This window comes from Oncorhynchus gorbuscha, linkage group LG06, assembly GCF_021184085.1.
Source record: "Oncorhynchus gorbuscha isolate QuinsamMale2020 ecotype Even-year linkage group LG06, OgorEven_v1.0, whole genome shotgun sequence".
In the NCBI taxonomy this organism is placed as follows: domain Eukaryota; kingdom Metazoa; phylum Chordata; class Actinopteri; order Salmoniformes; family Salmonidae; genus Oncorhynchus; species Oncorhynchus gorbuscha.
In genome coordinates this window covers 35,514,659-35,531,066 of record NC_060178.1, presented here as the reverse complement: position 1 = coordinate 35,531,066, position 16,408 = coordinate 35,514,659, and the positions used below count along the sequence as shown (strand labels likewise).

Sequence of the window (16,408 nt, the reverse complement as noted above, 5' to 3'; positions counted from 1 at the left end):
GCAGCTTGCCAGGAACATGGAACAGAGATGTTGGAGCACTTCTGTTGAATAAACAAAGGCCGAAGTTACAAATTATTTTATTTTGGATGATCATTAAAACTATTCAGTATAATGATGGTCCTATTTATTTCTGTTAGTTGCGGTAGCCCTGTAGCCACTGCACCTCCGATCAGTTCTTTGTCTGCTCCATCATGCCCCTCTGACTTAAAATAGTCAGTCTTGTCAATGATATGTCTATGGTCTTGTCAGATGAGGCTGATCAAATAGCCCTAGATAGTGACTACACAGGAACACAGCGGTAGAAATAGAATCTAGTAATTCTATACGTATGACCACATCTCCTCCAGTGAATTACAGCCACATCTTTCACCTGCCCTAACTAAGGTCACCTTGACTTATCTCCAGTATCAGGCACAAGGGCACACCAACATGCCTATCGCCAAGGAGAGGAGGCATGAGAGATTGGGAAGATCTCAATTGCATACTCCTCGTGTCCTCACTCTTCTCAAAACCATTGAAGGAGAAGGTCAGAGGGGCGGGACCTCTGACTTTCTCATCCAATGAGTTTTGAGAAGGCAGCAAGGAGATAGGCTGTCTGGAGAATGCAATTGAGATCTTCCCATGGAGTGTGGGTGATATACAGGTAACTGGAAACATTTGATTAAATGAGGGATACATAGTCTATTGAAAGCAAGTGTTTCCACACAAGTGTGGTTCCGGAGTTAATTAAGCAATTTCCAATGTAAATCCCAACAAGTAAGCTACCATTGTCAGATCGTGCAATGCACGTTCAAATGCATTTTTACCTGGCCAAATTATTAGATCACCTGCAAAAAATATATACAGTACCAGTCATAAGTTTGGACACACCTACTCATTCAAGGGCTTTTCTTATTTTTTAAAACTATTTTCTACATTGTAGAATAATAGTGAAGACATCAAAACTTTTTTTTAAAAACACATGGAGCCATGTAGCAACCAAAACAGCGTTAAATCCAAATATATTGTATATTTGAGATTCTTCAAAGTAGCCACCCTTCACACCCTCTTGGCATTCTCTCAACCAGCTTCACCTGGAATGCTTTTCCAACAGTCTTGAAGTAGTTCCCACATATGCTGAGCACTTGTTGGCTGCTTTTCCATCACTCGGTCCAACTCATTCCAATTAAGTTGAGGTTGGGTGATTGTGGAGGCAAGGCCATCTGATGCAGCACTCCATCACTCTCCTTCTTGGTCAAATAGCCCTTACACAGCCTGGAGGTGGGTATTGGATCATTATCCTGTTGAAAATTAAATGATAGTGGGACTAAGCAGCGCAAACAAGATGGGATAGCATATCGCTGCAGAATGCTCTGCTAGCCATGCTGGTTACGTGTGCATTGAATTCTAAATAAATCAGTGTCACCAGCAAAGCACCCCCACACCTCCTTCATGATTCACGGTGGGAACCACACATGCGGAGAACATCCATTCACCTACTCCGTGTCTCACAAAAGACACAGCGGTTGGAACCAAAAATCTCAAATTTGGACTCATCAGACCAAAGGACAGATTTCCACCGGTCTAATGTCCATTGCTCGTGTTTTTTGGCCCAAGCAAGTCTCTTCTTATCATTGGTGTCCTTTGGTGGTTACTGTGCAGCAATTCGACCATGAAGGCCTGATTCATGCAGTCTCCTTCGTACAGTTGATATTGAGATGCGTCTGTGAAGCATTTATTTGGGCTGGTAACTAATGACCGTATCCTCTTGCAGCAGAGGTAACCCTAGGTCTTCCTTTCATGTGGCGCTCCTCATGAGCCAGTTTTATCATAGCGCTTGATGTTTTTGCGACTGCATTTGAAGAAACTCTCAAATTCTTGAAATGTTCCAGAATGAATGACCTTCAGGTCTTAAAGTAATGATGGACTATCATTTATCTTTACTGATTTGAGCTGTTCTTGCCATAATATGGACTTGGTCTTTTACCAAATAGGGCCATCTTCTTTATACCACCCCTACCTTGTCACAACACAACATTTGGCTCAAACACATTAAGGAAATAAATTCCACAAATTAACAAGGCACACCTGTTAATTTAAATTGCATTCCAGGTAACTTCCTCATGAATCTGGTTGAGAGAATGGTAAGAGTGTCCAAAGCTGTCATCAAGGCAAAGGGTGGCTACTTTGAAGAATCTCAAATATAAAATATATTTTGATTTAACACTTTTTTGGTTGCTACATGACTCCTTGTATGGTATTTTTTTAGTTTTGATGTCTTCACTATTATTCTACAATGTAGAAAATAGTTAAAAATTAAGAAAAAATTATGAATAAGTAAGTGTCCAAACTTTTGACTGGTACTGCATATTTTTAAGTCACTGCAAAAAGGAGAATGGACCAGAATTTACGCGCTCTCCCCACTTTTTGTTTCTGTAGTGAGGATTCACTCTCAGAGAATTATTTAGTAACTTATCTGCATATTTATTTATTTTATTTATTTCACCAGGTAGGCTAGTTGAGAACAAGTTCTCATTTGCAACTGCGACATGGCCAAGATAACGCAAAGCAGTTTGACATGTACAACACAGTTACACATGGAATAAACAAACATACAATCATTAATGCAGTTGAAAAATCTATATACAGCATGTGCAAATGAGGTAGGATAAGAGAAGTAAAGGCAATAAATAGGCCATGGTAGCAAAGTAATTACAATATAGCAATTAAACAATGGAATGGTAGGATGTGCAGAAGATGAATGTGCTAATTGAGATACTGGGGTGCAAAGGCGCAAGATAAATAAATAAATACACTATGGGGATGAGAAATATTGGATGGGCTAATTACAGATGAGCTATATACAGGTGCAGTGATCTGTGAGCTGCTCTGGACAGCTGGTGCTTAAAGCTAGTGAGGGAGGTAAGAGTCTCCAGATTCAGAGATTTTTGCAGTTTGTTCCAGTCATTGGCAGCAGAGAACTGTAAGGAGAGGCAGCCAAAAGAAGAATTGGCTTTGGGGGTGACCAGTGAGATATACCTACTGGAGCGCGGGCTACGGGTGGGTGCTGCCATGGTGACCAGTAAGCTGAGATAAGGCGGGGCTTTACCTAGCATAGACTTGTCGATGAGCTGGAGCCAGTTGGTTTGGCGACGAGTATGAAGTGAGGGCCAACCAACGAGATCATACAGGTCGCAGTGGTGGGTAGTTTATGGGGCTTGGTGACAAAACGGATGGCACTGTAATAGACTGCCTCCAATTTGTTGAATAGAGTGTTGGAGGCTATTTTGTAAATGACATCGCCGAAGTCGAGGATCGGTAGGATGGTAAGTTTTACGAGGGTATGTTTGGCAGCATGAGTGAAGGATGCTTTGTTGCGAAATAGGAAGCAGATTCTAGATTTCATTTTGGATTGGAGATGTTTAATGTGAGCCTGGAAGGAGAGTTTACAGTCTAACCAGACACCTAGGTATTTTTAGTTGTCCACATATTCTAATTCAGAACCGTCCAGAGTAGTGATGCTGGACGGGCGGCCAGGTGCAGGCATCGATCGGTTGAAGAGCATGCATTTAGTTTTACTTGCATTTAAGAGCAGTTGGAGGCCACGGAAGGAGAGTTGTATGGCATTGAAGCTCATCTGGAGGTTAGTTAACACAGTGTCCAAAGAAGGGCCAGAGGTATACAGAATGGTGTTGTCTGCGTAGAGATGGATCAAAGAATCACCAGCAGCGAGAACGACATCATTGATGTACACAGAGAAGATACTCAGCCTGAGAATTGAACCCTGTGGCACCCCCATAGAGACTGCCAGAGGTCCGGATAACAGGCCCTCCGATTTGGCATAATTTACTCTATCGGAGAAGTAGTTGGTGAACCAAGCAAGGCAATCATTTGAGAAACCAAGGCTGTTGAGTCTGCCAATAAGAATGTTGTGATTGACAGAGTCGAAAGCCTTAGGCAGGTCAATGAATACGGCTGCACAGTACTGTCTCTTATCGATGGCGGTTATGATATCTTTTAGGACTGAGCATGGCTGAGGTGCACCCATGACCAGCTCTAAAACCAGATTGCATAGCGAAGAAGGTACGGTGACATTCAAAATGGTCATTAATCTGTTTGTTAACTTTGCTTTCAAAGACCTTTGAAAGGCAGGGTAGAATAGATATAAGTCTGTAGCAGTTTGGGCCTAGAGTGTCTCCCCCTTTGAAGAGGGGGATGACTGCGGCAGCTTTCCAATCTATGGGAATTTCAGATGATAAGAAAGAGAGGTTGAACAGGCTAGTAATAGGGGTTGCAATAATTTCGGCAGATATTTTTAGAAAGAGAGGGTCCAGATTGCATATGTGGGAGGTGGAACAACATGTTTGGTTAAGGCATATTGAGCAGGGCTATAGGCTCTACAGTGAAATAAGACTAATCACTAACCAGGACAGTAATGGACAAGGCATGTTGATATTATGGAGAGGCATGCATAGCCAAGTGATTGTATGGGTCCAGTGAGTGGTTGGGCTGGCTGGGGACACAGTGATTCAGACAGTTAGCAGGCCGGGGCTAGCAAGCTATCAGTTAGCAGGCCGGGGCTAGCAAGCTAGCATAAGGGCCTTAGAGGGACGTCGCGATGGGGGAAAAGTCTGTTTTTGCCTTCTCGTGCGGTGACGTCAATAGACCAGTCGTGGAATTAGTAATGTTCCAAGAAGCAGAGAGGTCCAAGTCCAATTGGCAAAATGGGTATCGTGGTCCAAGAAACTGGCTGGTGGATCAGCTAACAGTCCAATATGCTATAGAACGCTAGCAGGCCGCGGTTAGCAGAAGGGGCCTTCGGGGGACGTCGTGCCAGAGGGGCCTGTTGGGATCCTCGGGCAGATTATGTCGGTATTCCAGTCGTGAAGGATTGGCGGGGTTCCATGCCCCGTACCGGCAGTAGAAGGGGTCTGGATATTGTAGCCGAGGAGTGGGCTTCAGGAGTAGCCCAGGAGCCCTAGCCGGGAGATGGGTCTAGCATGGGCTAGCCCCAGGCCAGTTGGTGCTTGCTCCGGGATGGAAACGTTAGCCAGGACTAGTCAACCTGGGTTGCTGTTCGCTAGCTGCTATGATCCAGATGAAAGGGTTCAGAGTTTGCGGTAGGAATCTGGGGATATGGAGAGAAAAATAGGTCCGGTATGCTCTGAATTGAAACGCGTTATATGAACTGGCGAGAGCTTTCCGAGCTAAAGGTGAGCTGACTGATAGCTAACTAGCAATCAGCCATCTTCAGTTCAGATATTCCAGTTCGGAGTTAAACAGAAATACTTTATTAAAAAAAACAGATCCACACCAAATTGAGTGAGGCAGGTTGCAGGAGAGAATTTTGAAGTTGAGGTTTAGGAAAATAATTTTTAAAAATGCTAATAAAAAGATATATACATGGGACGAGACAAGACGTCTGACTGCTACGCCATCTTGGATATAATCAATGCTTTGAGCTCAAAAAGCAATAGTAACCGTATGCAAATCAGGAAGCCAAATGAAGGGCTCTTTCACCAATTAGATTCCCTACATTTGCCCCCCAAAACTCCATTCTAAAACAGACTTTTTGTTGCAAACGACCGTTACCTACAAAACACCAAATTATGGAATTTCTTGGAAAACTGTAAATCACATGTAAATCAAATAAAAATGTATTTGTCACATACACATGGTTAGCAGATGTTAATGCGAGTGTAGCGAAATGCTTGTGCTTCTAGTTCTGACAATGCAGTAATAACCAACGAGTAATCTAACCTAACAATTCCACTACTAACTACTACCTTACAAAACAAGTGTAAAGGGATGAAGAATATGTACATAAAGATATGAATGAGTGCTGGTACAGAACGGCATAGGCAAGATGCAGTAGATGGTATCGAGTACAGTATATAGATATGAGATGAGTAATGTAGGGTATGTAAACATAAGTGGCATTGTTTGAAGTGGCTAGTGATATTTTTTTAACGTTAATTTCCATTATTAAAGTGAGCTGGAGTTGAGTCAGTATGTTGGCAGCAGCCACTCATTGTTAGTGGTGGCTGTTTAACAGTCTCATGGCCTTGAGATAGAAGCTGTTTTTCAGTCTCTCGGTCCCTGCTTTGTTGCACCTGTACTGACCTCGCCTTCTGGATGGTAGCGGGGTGAGCAGGCAGAGGCTCGGGTGGTTGTTGTCCTTGATGATCTTTATGGCCTTCCTGTAACATTGGGTGGTGTAGGTGTCCTGGAAGGTAGGTAGTTTTCCTCCAGTGATGCGTTGTGCAGACCTCACTACCCTCTGGAGAGCCTTACGGTTGTGGGAGGAGCAGTTGCCGTACCAGGCGGTGACACAACCCGACAGGATGCTCTTGATTGTGCATCTGTAGAAGATTGTGAGTGCTTTTGGTGACAAGCCGAATTTCTTCAGCCTCGAGGTTGAAGGCTGCTGCGCCTTCTTCACAACGCTGTTCGTCTGTGATGTGTACACCGAGGGACTTAAAACTTACTACCCTCTCCACTACTGTCCCGTCGATGTGGATAGGGGGTGCTCCCTCTGCTGTTTCCTGAAGTCCACAATCATCTCCTTTGTTTTGTTGACGTTGAGTGTGAGGTTATTTTCCTGACACCACACTCCGAGGGCCCTCACCTCCTCCCTGTATGACGTCTCGTCATTGTTGGTAATCAAGCCTACCACTGTAGTGTCGTCCACAAACTTGATGATTGGGTGAACAGGGAGTACAGGAGAGAGCTCAGAACACACCCTTGTGGGGCCCCAGTGTTGAGGATCAACGGGGTGGAGATGTTACCTACCCTCACCACCTGGGAGCGGCCCGTCAGGAAGTCTAGTACCCAGTTGCACAGGGCGGGGTCGAGACCCAGGGTCTCGAGCTTGATGACGAGTCGAGGGTACTATGGTGTTAAATGCTGAGCTGTAGTCGATGAACAGCATTCTCACATAGGTTTTCCTCTTGTCCAGATGGGTTAGTGCAGTGTGCAGTGTGGTTGAGATTGCGTCGTCTGTGGACCTATTGGGGCGGTAAGCAAATTGGAGTGGGTCTAGGGTGTAAGGTAGGGTGGAGGTGATATGGTCCTTGACTAGTCTCTCAAAGAACTTCATGATGACGGAAGTGAGTGTTACGGGGCAGTAGTCGTTTAGCTCAGTTACCTTGAATTTCTTGGGAACAGGAACAATGGTGGCCCTCTTGAAGCATGTGGGAACAGCAGACTGGGATAAGGAGTGATTGAATATATCCGTAAACACACCAGCCAGCTGGTCTGCGCATGCTCTGAGGACGTGGCTGGGGATGCCGTCTGGGCCTGCAGCCTTGCGAGGGTTAACACGTTTAAATGTTTTACTCACAATTGCTGCAGTGAAGGAGAGTCCACAGGTTTTGGTAGCGGGCCGTGTCAGTGGCACTGTATTGTCCTCAAAGCGAGCAAATAAGTTATTTAGTTTGTCTTGGAGCAAGACATCCTAGTCCGCGACGGGGGCTGTTTTTCTTCATGTAATCCGTGATTGACTGTAGACCCTGCCACATACATAGTCTCTGAGCCATTGAATTGCAACTTTACTTTGTCTCTATACTGACGCTTCTTAGATTGCCATGCGGAGGGAATAGCTACACTGTTTGTATTCGGTCATGTTTCCGGTCACCTTGCCCTGGTTAAAAGCAGTGGTTCACACTTTCAGTTTTGTGCGAATGGTGCCATGAATCCACAGTTTCTGGTTTGGGAATGTTTTAATCGTTGCTCTGGGTACGACATTGCCGATTAAACTTTCTAATGAACTCGCTCACCGAATCAGCGTATTCGCCAATGTTGTTGTTGGACACAATGCAGAAGCTATCCCAATCCACGTGATCGAAGCAGTCTTGAAGCGTGGAATCAGATTGGTCGGACCAGCGTTGAACAAACCTGAGCGCGGGAGCTTCTTGTTTTAGTTTCTGTCTGTAGGCCCGGGGGAGGGCCTTATATGCATTGCGGAAGTTAGAACAACAATGATCAAGGGTTTTACCAGCCCTGGTTGCGCAATCGATATGCTGATAGAATTTAGGGAGTCTTGTTTTCAGATTATCTTTGTTAAAATCCCCATCTACAATGAATGCAGCCTCAGGATATGTGGTTTCCAGTTTACATAGAGTCAAATGAAGTTTGTTCAGGACCATCGATGTGTCTGCATGGGGGGGGGATATATATGGCTGTGATTATAATCGAAGAGAATTCCCTTGGTAGATAATGCAGTCGACATTTGATTGTGAGGAATTCAGGTGAACAGAAGGACTTGAGTTCCTGTATGTTGTTATGATCACACCACGTCTCGTTAATCATAAGGCAATACCCCCCGCCCCTCTTCTTACCAGAAAGATGCTGGTTTCTGTCGGTGCAATGCGTGAAGAAATGAGCTGGCTGCACCGACTCGGATAGCGTCTCGAGTGAGCCATGTTTCTGTGAAGCAAAGAACATTAGTTTCTGATGTCTCTCTGGAATGCTACCCTTGCTCTGATTTCATCAACCTTGTTGTCAAGAGACTGGACATTGGCCAGTAGTATGCTAGGGAGTGGTGCGCGATGTGCCCATCTCCGAAGCCTGACCAGAAGACAGCTTCATTTGCCCCTTTTACGGCGACGTTGTTTTGGTTCGCCGGCTGGGATACGATCCATTGTCCTGGATGGAAGGCAGAACACAGGACCCGCCTCAGGAAAGTCATATTCCTGGTCGTAATGATGGTGAGTTGACATTGCTCTTATATTCAGTAGTTCCTCCCGACTGTATGTAATGAAACCTAAGATTACCTGGGGTACCAATGTAAGAAATAACACGTAAAAAATATATATATATATATGCCAAGGTGCATTGAAGCAGTTCTGGCTCAAGGTGGCCCAACTCCCTATAAAGACACTATGTTGGTGTTTATTTGGCCAGTTACCTGTATATGGTTAGCATCCCAAATGGAACACTATTCCCTACATAGTGCTCTGGTCAAAAATAGTGCACTATGGGCCCAGGTAAAACTGGTGCACAATATAGGAAATTTGCGACACACAGTGGTTCAGACAGCTCAATTCACAAGCTGTTACAAGGTGAGGAGAACTTATACCCTGACAGACAGGTTGCTGAGAAGTGAGAGACATTGACTGTACAGTATTAGCCTCTGTCACAAGCTTTAACCTCACAGAAAAGCTTGGGCGTCCAAGGCTTGTAAAAGCATAGACCAAAGTCTGCCCCGTTGATCTAAACAAGTAGGATGGGGTGACAGACCATAGTTTCCATTTATCACTTGAACATGGCTTTATTCAAAGCACATCACTGCCACCTAGGGTGCAACTTTGATTCCACATACCATAACAGTTTATTTTCTCTGAGGTAAACAGAACTGCAACTGTACATGAAATGGGATGCAACACACTGTACAGGTATAGGATAAGACAGACTACAAAATGTCTCTTTTAAAGCAGCTGGTTGTTTTTATTCATCAAGAATCAAACACAGCAAATAGAATCTGTTAAAAGAACTGTTAAAAAAAGAATTGTTAAAAAATAACAATATATACCTTTTCATTATCTTTCCTCACCAGATGTATTCATTTGGGGCGGGGGGTACTATTTCGCATTAGACTATAAAGCCCTACATAAATGTAGATACATTACTGTTTTTATACATTAAGATAGCAGCTGACCCTGGCACCTTTGCAGTGATCTACAGCTCTGATAGACATTGCAGTGTAAGGCGTGGACTTTTTTTTACCTCTCTGAGGACCAAAAAGTTTAAATCTGTCTATAAGGCATGTGCAAAGTGTTTTGTGGATTGTAATAAAGATACATTACTTACAACTTGGCTGGTATTTTTTTTAGCTTGTGTAAGCTGTTGACTAACTGAAACAAGCTAGCCTTCCTGATAAATATAGTATTGCCACAGGCTATTGACAGAACAGCTACAGCTGAGTGAGTCCACATTTTACTTGTAGACTACACTGTTCTATAAATAACTTTCAACATAATATAGAGACTACCTGAGTAGAGAACAGCGGATCAGATGAAATTTCTTTTTTAGTGTTTCTATAATGTAAAAAGGTAACAGTCATGGGTTGAAATGGTTAAACGTGACCTGATCAAATGTTGTTTGAGCTTAAAAGGAGCAATCTGCAGTTCAAACCAAGTGGCCAGCCACCACTGATTTGGTAAACAGCAGAGGGATGGAGAATGCAAACACTCAAACTCAAGGACCGAGGATTAGCCCATTCAAATAAATAGTAAATGTTAAACATTATACTGTCTTTCACAAAGCGGTCTGCCACTTGAGGGGATTTTGCCCAAATGCTCCGTCTAAACGCAAATACACCTCGCACATGATAACATTTTGAAAACATTTGTAAGTTAACTCTCATCGAAGCGAGAAATTATTTTTCAAATACAAAAAAAACAACACGTACTGTACGCGGTTTAGAAAAGCTGCACCCGGCTGTATTTTGTGAAACAGGATATGTGGAACGGAATGGAAATGAAAGCAAAAGGTGAGAGGATGTGTCGTACCCAAGGCGACATGTGAAAACAGCCAGGTGTAACTTAGCCAAACTGCTCACACTAAGATCTTTTGAATTTGAAAGATTCTATCTTGCTTAAATTAAAGTTATATTCCAAAATCATTTAGACAGGCGCTTAAGGATGAGGCGCTTCTGGATAAAACATTCAATATCTCTGTAAAGAATAGAGATGTAGGACTGGTGAATGGATAATGGTCAACTACTGTGGGGCTGTGGTGAAGGAGCAGACAGAGGTAGAGATAAAGTCTATGTGTATTCAGATGGATGGTACATGGCATGGAACAGGTTCAGATTAGTTGAATTACAGCACATGGTTGAGTTAGGTGAACAGTTGTTGCGTAAGTCTCAACAATTATTGGTACACTACATGACCAAAAGTATGTGGACACCTGCTTGTCAAACATCTCGTTCCAAAATCATGCACATTAATATGGAGTTGGTCCCATTTGCTACAACAGCCTCCATTCTTCTGTGAAGGCTTTCCACTAGATGTTGGAACATTGCTGTGGGGAATTGCTTCCATTCAGCCACAAGAACATTAGTGATGTTGGCACTGATGTTGGGCGATTAGGCCTGGCTCAGTCGGAGTTCCAATTCATCCCAAAAGTGTTCGATGGGGTTGAGGTCAGGGCTCTACGCAGGCCAGTAAAGTTCTTCCACACCGATCTCAACAAACCATTTCTGTAAGGACCTCGCTCAACATTGTCATGTTTAAAGTGGAAAGGGCCTTCCCTAAACTGTTGCCACAAATTTAGAAGCACAGAATCCTCTAGAATGTCATTATATGCTGTAGCGTTCAGATTTCCCTTCACTAGAACTAAGGGGCATAGTCCGGACCATTAAGAACATCGAAGACAATTATTCCTCCTCTACCAAAAACTTTACAGTTGGCACTATGCGGAGCAGTTGTTGCTCCTAGACGTTTCCACTTCACAATAACAGCACTTACAATTGATCGGGGTAGCCCTAGCAGAGCAGAAATTTGACTGAATTGTTCGAAAGCTCTTCATTAAGGCCACCTGCCAATGTTGTTTGTCTCTGGAGATTGCATGGCTGTGTGCTCAATTTTATACACCTGTCAGCAGATGTGGTTGAAATAGCAGAATCCACTCATTTGAAGGGGTGTCCACATACATACAGTATATACATATAGATACAGTATATACATATATATATATAAAAGCTGTGTATGTATGCATGCATAGTTTATCTACAAAGGAGACAAAGGTACAAATAAGAACAGGTAATAATGTGCATGACTCATGGATGTAATTTGTATGAATTTCAAATGACAATATACAAATGCAATGTAAATTAGTAAAGCTTGTACATAAATATAGCAGCAATACAACAAATTGAATGGAAAAGAGGGTGCAATAGCATGTGGCACAAAAGGCCAAAGCTAGAGCAGGCTAGGCTAGCAGGGGCTACATAGCATAGCACATGGCAGGCAAACAATATAAGAATAAAAATGAAATGAAAAGTATTCAAGCAGCAATGCAATAGCCATAAAAAGCAGGTCTTAATGAGCATAACATAAGCAAAATGCAGAAAAGGTGCAACGAGTGATTAACATATGTCAACTAGCAACTACATGTAACAGAAGAAAACAGATATGTTTGTGCTATCCTTCCATTCCTTGCCACGCCATGCCAAACATTGTGTGGCATATGACAGAGAATAAGGAGTCAAATATTAGCCTGGGTACAAGTACACCTTGCCTGTGACTAACCCTATTGTTAAGAACCATTTAATTACAACACAATGCCATGTTCCCTTCTGTCATGAAGTAAAACTTCGACATAATACTAAAAACATTCACCCATGATTATCACATCTGCCCCCTATAAACAAACTTAGGGTACAATGCTTAGATTTTGATCGCGATGTGTAATACAGTAAAATCGACCATTTTGGTTGACTAGGATTGCCAGACAAACTGGCTTTTTCTTTTTGAACAGTCAAGTAAGTTGGCTTGTCCGAGCCATAATAACCCATTGGCTCCTGTTCTATCACTTTTTTATATAGTTTAGTGCAGCTTGAAGTATACCCCCTGGGCGGGACGCTAGTCTATCGCAGGGCCTTTTGCACAGATACTGTAAGACATTTCACTCAGTCTTCATTTTGTCTCGGATTTCCGATGGCAAGGTTTCAAACAGAGCGTCTTCCACCATTAGGCCACCGCGCTTCAATGCCCGGCAGAACCCAAGCTCTGGAGGCAGGAGTTCAAAATGGTTGCCCTTCAGTTCCAGGTGTGTCAATAGAACCAGGTATGAGATCTTTGGTGAGAGCAATGACAGCGTATTCTTGCCCAGCTTGAGGGTTGTGAGCTTCTTGCAAAAGAACAGCTCATCTGGGAGGTTCTCAATCTTGTTGCATGTGACGGAGAAGTACTGAAGACTCTGTAGGACACCAATCTCTGGCGGAATAAACCGGATGTCGTTGTTGGACAGGTCCAGGTAACGAAGCTTGTTGCATAAGAACAGGTGCGAGGGCAAGATCTCGATCTTGTTGTGACTGAAGTAGAGGCGCTCTAAGCTGCCAAGCTTCTTGATGTGTTCTGGGATGTAGCAGATACTGTTGTGCCAGAGTTTCAGGCACGTCAGCTTGCGGAGGTGCTGGCAGCTGACTATCTCCTCGATGGAGTGCAGGTTGTTTTCTTTCAGGTCCAACTCCTGTGGAGTTAGAACATTTTGTTTTAAGTATAACACCACAATATTACAGGAATTGGCATATTTGAGGTCAAGAAAACCACCCAGAACAGGGGTCGCTGGAATTTCACCATTGAAGCCCTTTTCTCCACTAGGAGCTGACAGGAATAACTCCTTACATATTTAAAAAAACACATTGTAGACCACTCAGATAGCAGGCAGTCAAAGTAATGCATATCATACCTGTAGGTTCGTGAGGCTGAAGACAGCATGTGGGATGCGTTCCAGGTCACAGTGCACCAGCTCCAGTTCAGTCAGGTTCACCATCTTCTTCAGATTGTTGAGCATCACCAGCTTAGTGCCGTCGTTGTAGACATACAGCCTCTGCAGGTGGCTGGACACATCCACAATGGACTGGGGGATCTTTGTAAAGTTACTTTTGAGTGACAGGGTCTTCAGATTCTTCAGCTCCCTCAGGGACTCCAGAACCACATTTTTAGATGCGTCAGGACTCAGTGAGCCAATGAGGTAGAGCTCCTCTAGATTACGCAGGTGGTACAGCCAATGAGGCAGCTCTCTGCTGTCATCAAACTTCACCCTGAGTACCTTAGATAAACAAAAATATAAAATGCAACAATTTCAAATATTTTACTTAGTTACAGTTCATAGAAGGAAATCAGTCAATTTAAATAAATTGGCCCTAATTTATGGATTTCACATGACTGGGCAAGGGCCAGCCATGAGTGGGCCTGGGAGGTCAATTTACTTTGTCTCCGCCCACTGGGGAGCCAGGCCCAGCCAATCAGAATTTGTTTTCCCACAAAAGGGTTTTATTACATACAGAACTACTCCACCTATTAATCCCGTAGGAGGAAATGCAATGTCAATAACAAATACGTACAAAATACATACTGTACGAGACAAAAACCCAAGACAACGCCAGGAGGAATATATATTTTTTTAAATATATCCTATACGAAAATACTACGAGAAAAGCACATGGTAGAATAGCATACCTTGAGGTTCTCTTTGAGGAAGGAGGTGGCTGTGGCGTGGATCTTTAAATAACACTGATACAGAGAAAGCTCCTGAAGGTCTTCAAGCTGGGCGATGGAGGCTGGGATGGTTACGTTGTTGATAATTTCAAGCTTCAGGGACTGGAGCTCTGTCACCTCAAAGATGGTGTCTGGAAGCCCAGACAGCATGAAGAGCTGCAGCTCCAGTCTGTTGTTGTGGTTGGTCATCAGTCTCTGACGCAGCTTCTCTGGCGTCCACTCATGGTTCAGGTTCAGCTGTTTCAGTTTGTTTTCACTGACCTCTGATAGGAACACTGCGAATCTGAGAACAAGAGAGTGAAAGAGAGAAGAAGTCAAAGATTACTTTATTGTCCAAGGATGGGCAAAGGAAACTTTTACAATTGGAGGCATTGCATACTTATCAATAGCAATGAAGAGCTAAATTACTTGTACAATTACAAAGACAACGCACCTCTTGGAGTATAGTGGGTCATACTGGTCGATCATGTGCAGCATGAAGGCAAAGTCATTCTTCACGTCTGGGATGTCATCGATTCCCGTTTCCTGTCGTACGTATTCAAAGGAGTATTCCTTCAGCGAGCGGTAGAAGAGCCAGTAGGAAGTGTAGAGGCAGGTGAATCCATACACAGCCACAAAGCATAGGTAACAGTATGACAGCTTGGAGAACAGGTGGGCCATGGTGTGATTACAGGAGAAATGCTTATATCCTGTCATGTCCTGCATGTCCACATTGCACTTCACTGTGATCTGCACCTCCGAGACTAACGCACTGTTATACCCGATGATGAGGAGGAACTTCATCACTTTGAGAACAGTTTGGCGAACATACATAATATAGAGGATGTCCCCCTCCTCAACATGCAGGCGGAACTTCTTCACCTTCTCAAACAGAGCTTTGGCTTGCTCTCCTTCCTTCTTTTCCAGGGCACTAGCCGTGGGCTTGTCCACGACAATCTTCTCTGGGATGGATTTGAGGGACTGGGTCTTCTCCAGGTCGTCCAGGTTCCCCTCTACAGACACATTGAGGATTGCTCTACTGGCACTGCACTTCTTATCCTTGAATGAATGAATGCACTTTATTTGACATATTAAAATGTATACAGTTCGATATAGGTTAGGTTTTCAGACAAAGATTGAGCTTAGTCCTGGACAAAAATTATTCCAGGCATGTACACACACATATACAAACAATACCTTCTCCTCTGGGTTCTCTCCAGAAACTTCCGACAGAGCTCTGGTAGTCCAGGGGGAGTCAAAGCACTTTCCCAAGATGGAGATGAAATGCTCGATCTTAGAGCTGGAGCCTGGGAACTTGAACCAGAAGTTGCTACACACCATGAAGATCAGGGTGTGTATGAGGACCAGGTAAGGGAAGTACTTGGCGTACCAGTGCAGAGCCTTCTCGTAGCACATCTGGTTGATGAAGCTGTACTGCTGGAGGTCCAGGTTAGTTTTCAGGCCCATCATCTCGTGCATTTCCTGTGGCACAGCGGGTGAGACCAGCTCGGTTGTATTTGGTAAGAGTATTGTTTGGTTCGGCATGGACATTCTTTGGGGAAGGCAGATGATTTTGTCCTGCATCACCTGAAATAAAATAAGGAACAAATAAGCAAGCAAGCAAGCACGCAAGATCGAAACTAGTCTGTTGCAGTGATAATAGAAAGAGGGGAATATCTGTCTCATTTCCTGCACCGACTTCCCTGGTAGAGATGCGACTCAGAAAGAAAATAAACAGTTCATGTTTTAACTACCACAACCTGAAGAGTGAGACAGACTTCTTAATGCAATACTTAACCACCAAATTATTTGTTATGCTTTAACTCACTATTGCACCTTGTAAAACAATATTTGTTTTACTATTCATATAGTACTTACAACATTACAAGTATTTTACTTTATTGAAAACAGATGAATCATGGATCCAAACAAAAACGATTATTTTTCCTTCAGCTTCGTAAAGGTGTACTTGTCATGCTATGATGCAGACTAGTGACTTAGCCTAAATATCATGTGGTATAACACCACATGAAATTACACAGGAAATTACTCTTGGGGTTGTGCAGCAGCAGTACGGGGCAGAACAGATATGCAAAGTCAAACCTGCTAAGGGAGAGATTGCTAAGGGAGAGATACCATAGTACCCTCAAAGCTCATTACCAAGCTAAGGATCCTGGGACTAAATACCTCCCTCTGCAACTGGATCCTGGACTTCCTGACAT

The 16,408-nt window shown here is 43.5% G+C and overlaps 1 protein-coding gene across 5 annotated transcripts in view; it reads right to left on the bottom strand.

Annotated features, from left to right (window-relative positions):
• Positions 1-11,063: 11,063 nt before the first annotated feature.
• The window catches only part of LOC124037891 (volume-regulated anion channel subunit LRRC8C-like), a 31,975-nt gene continuing 26,630 nt past the window's right edge, over positions 11,064-16,408 (bottom strand). For all 5 annotated transcript variants that reach the window (XM_046353091.1, XM_046353093.1, XM_046353092.1 and 2 more), the window contains 5 exons: positions 15,384-15,773; positions 14,641-15,245; positions 14,169-14,490; positions 13,396-13,758; positions 11,064-13,176 (listed from right to left, as the gene is read on the bottom strand). In XM_046353091.1, the coding sequence (XP_046209047.1) occupies positions 12,610-13,176; positions 13,396-13,758; positions 14,169-14,490; positions 14,641-15,245; positions 15,384-15,773 (2,247 nt within the window). In that variant the 3' untranslated portion in view covers positions 11,064-12,609. The remainder of the gene's footprint in view (positions 13,177-13,395; positions 13,759-14,168; positions 14,491-14,640; positions 15,246-15,383; positions 15,774-16,408) is intronic.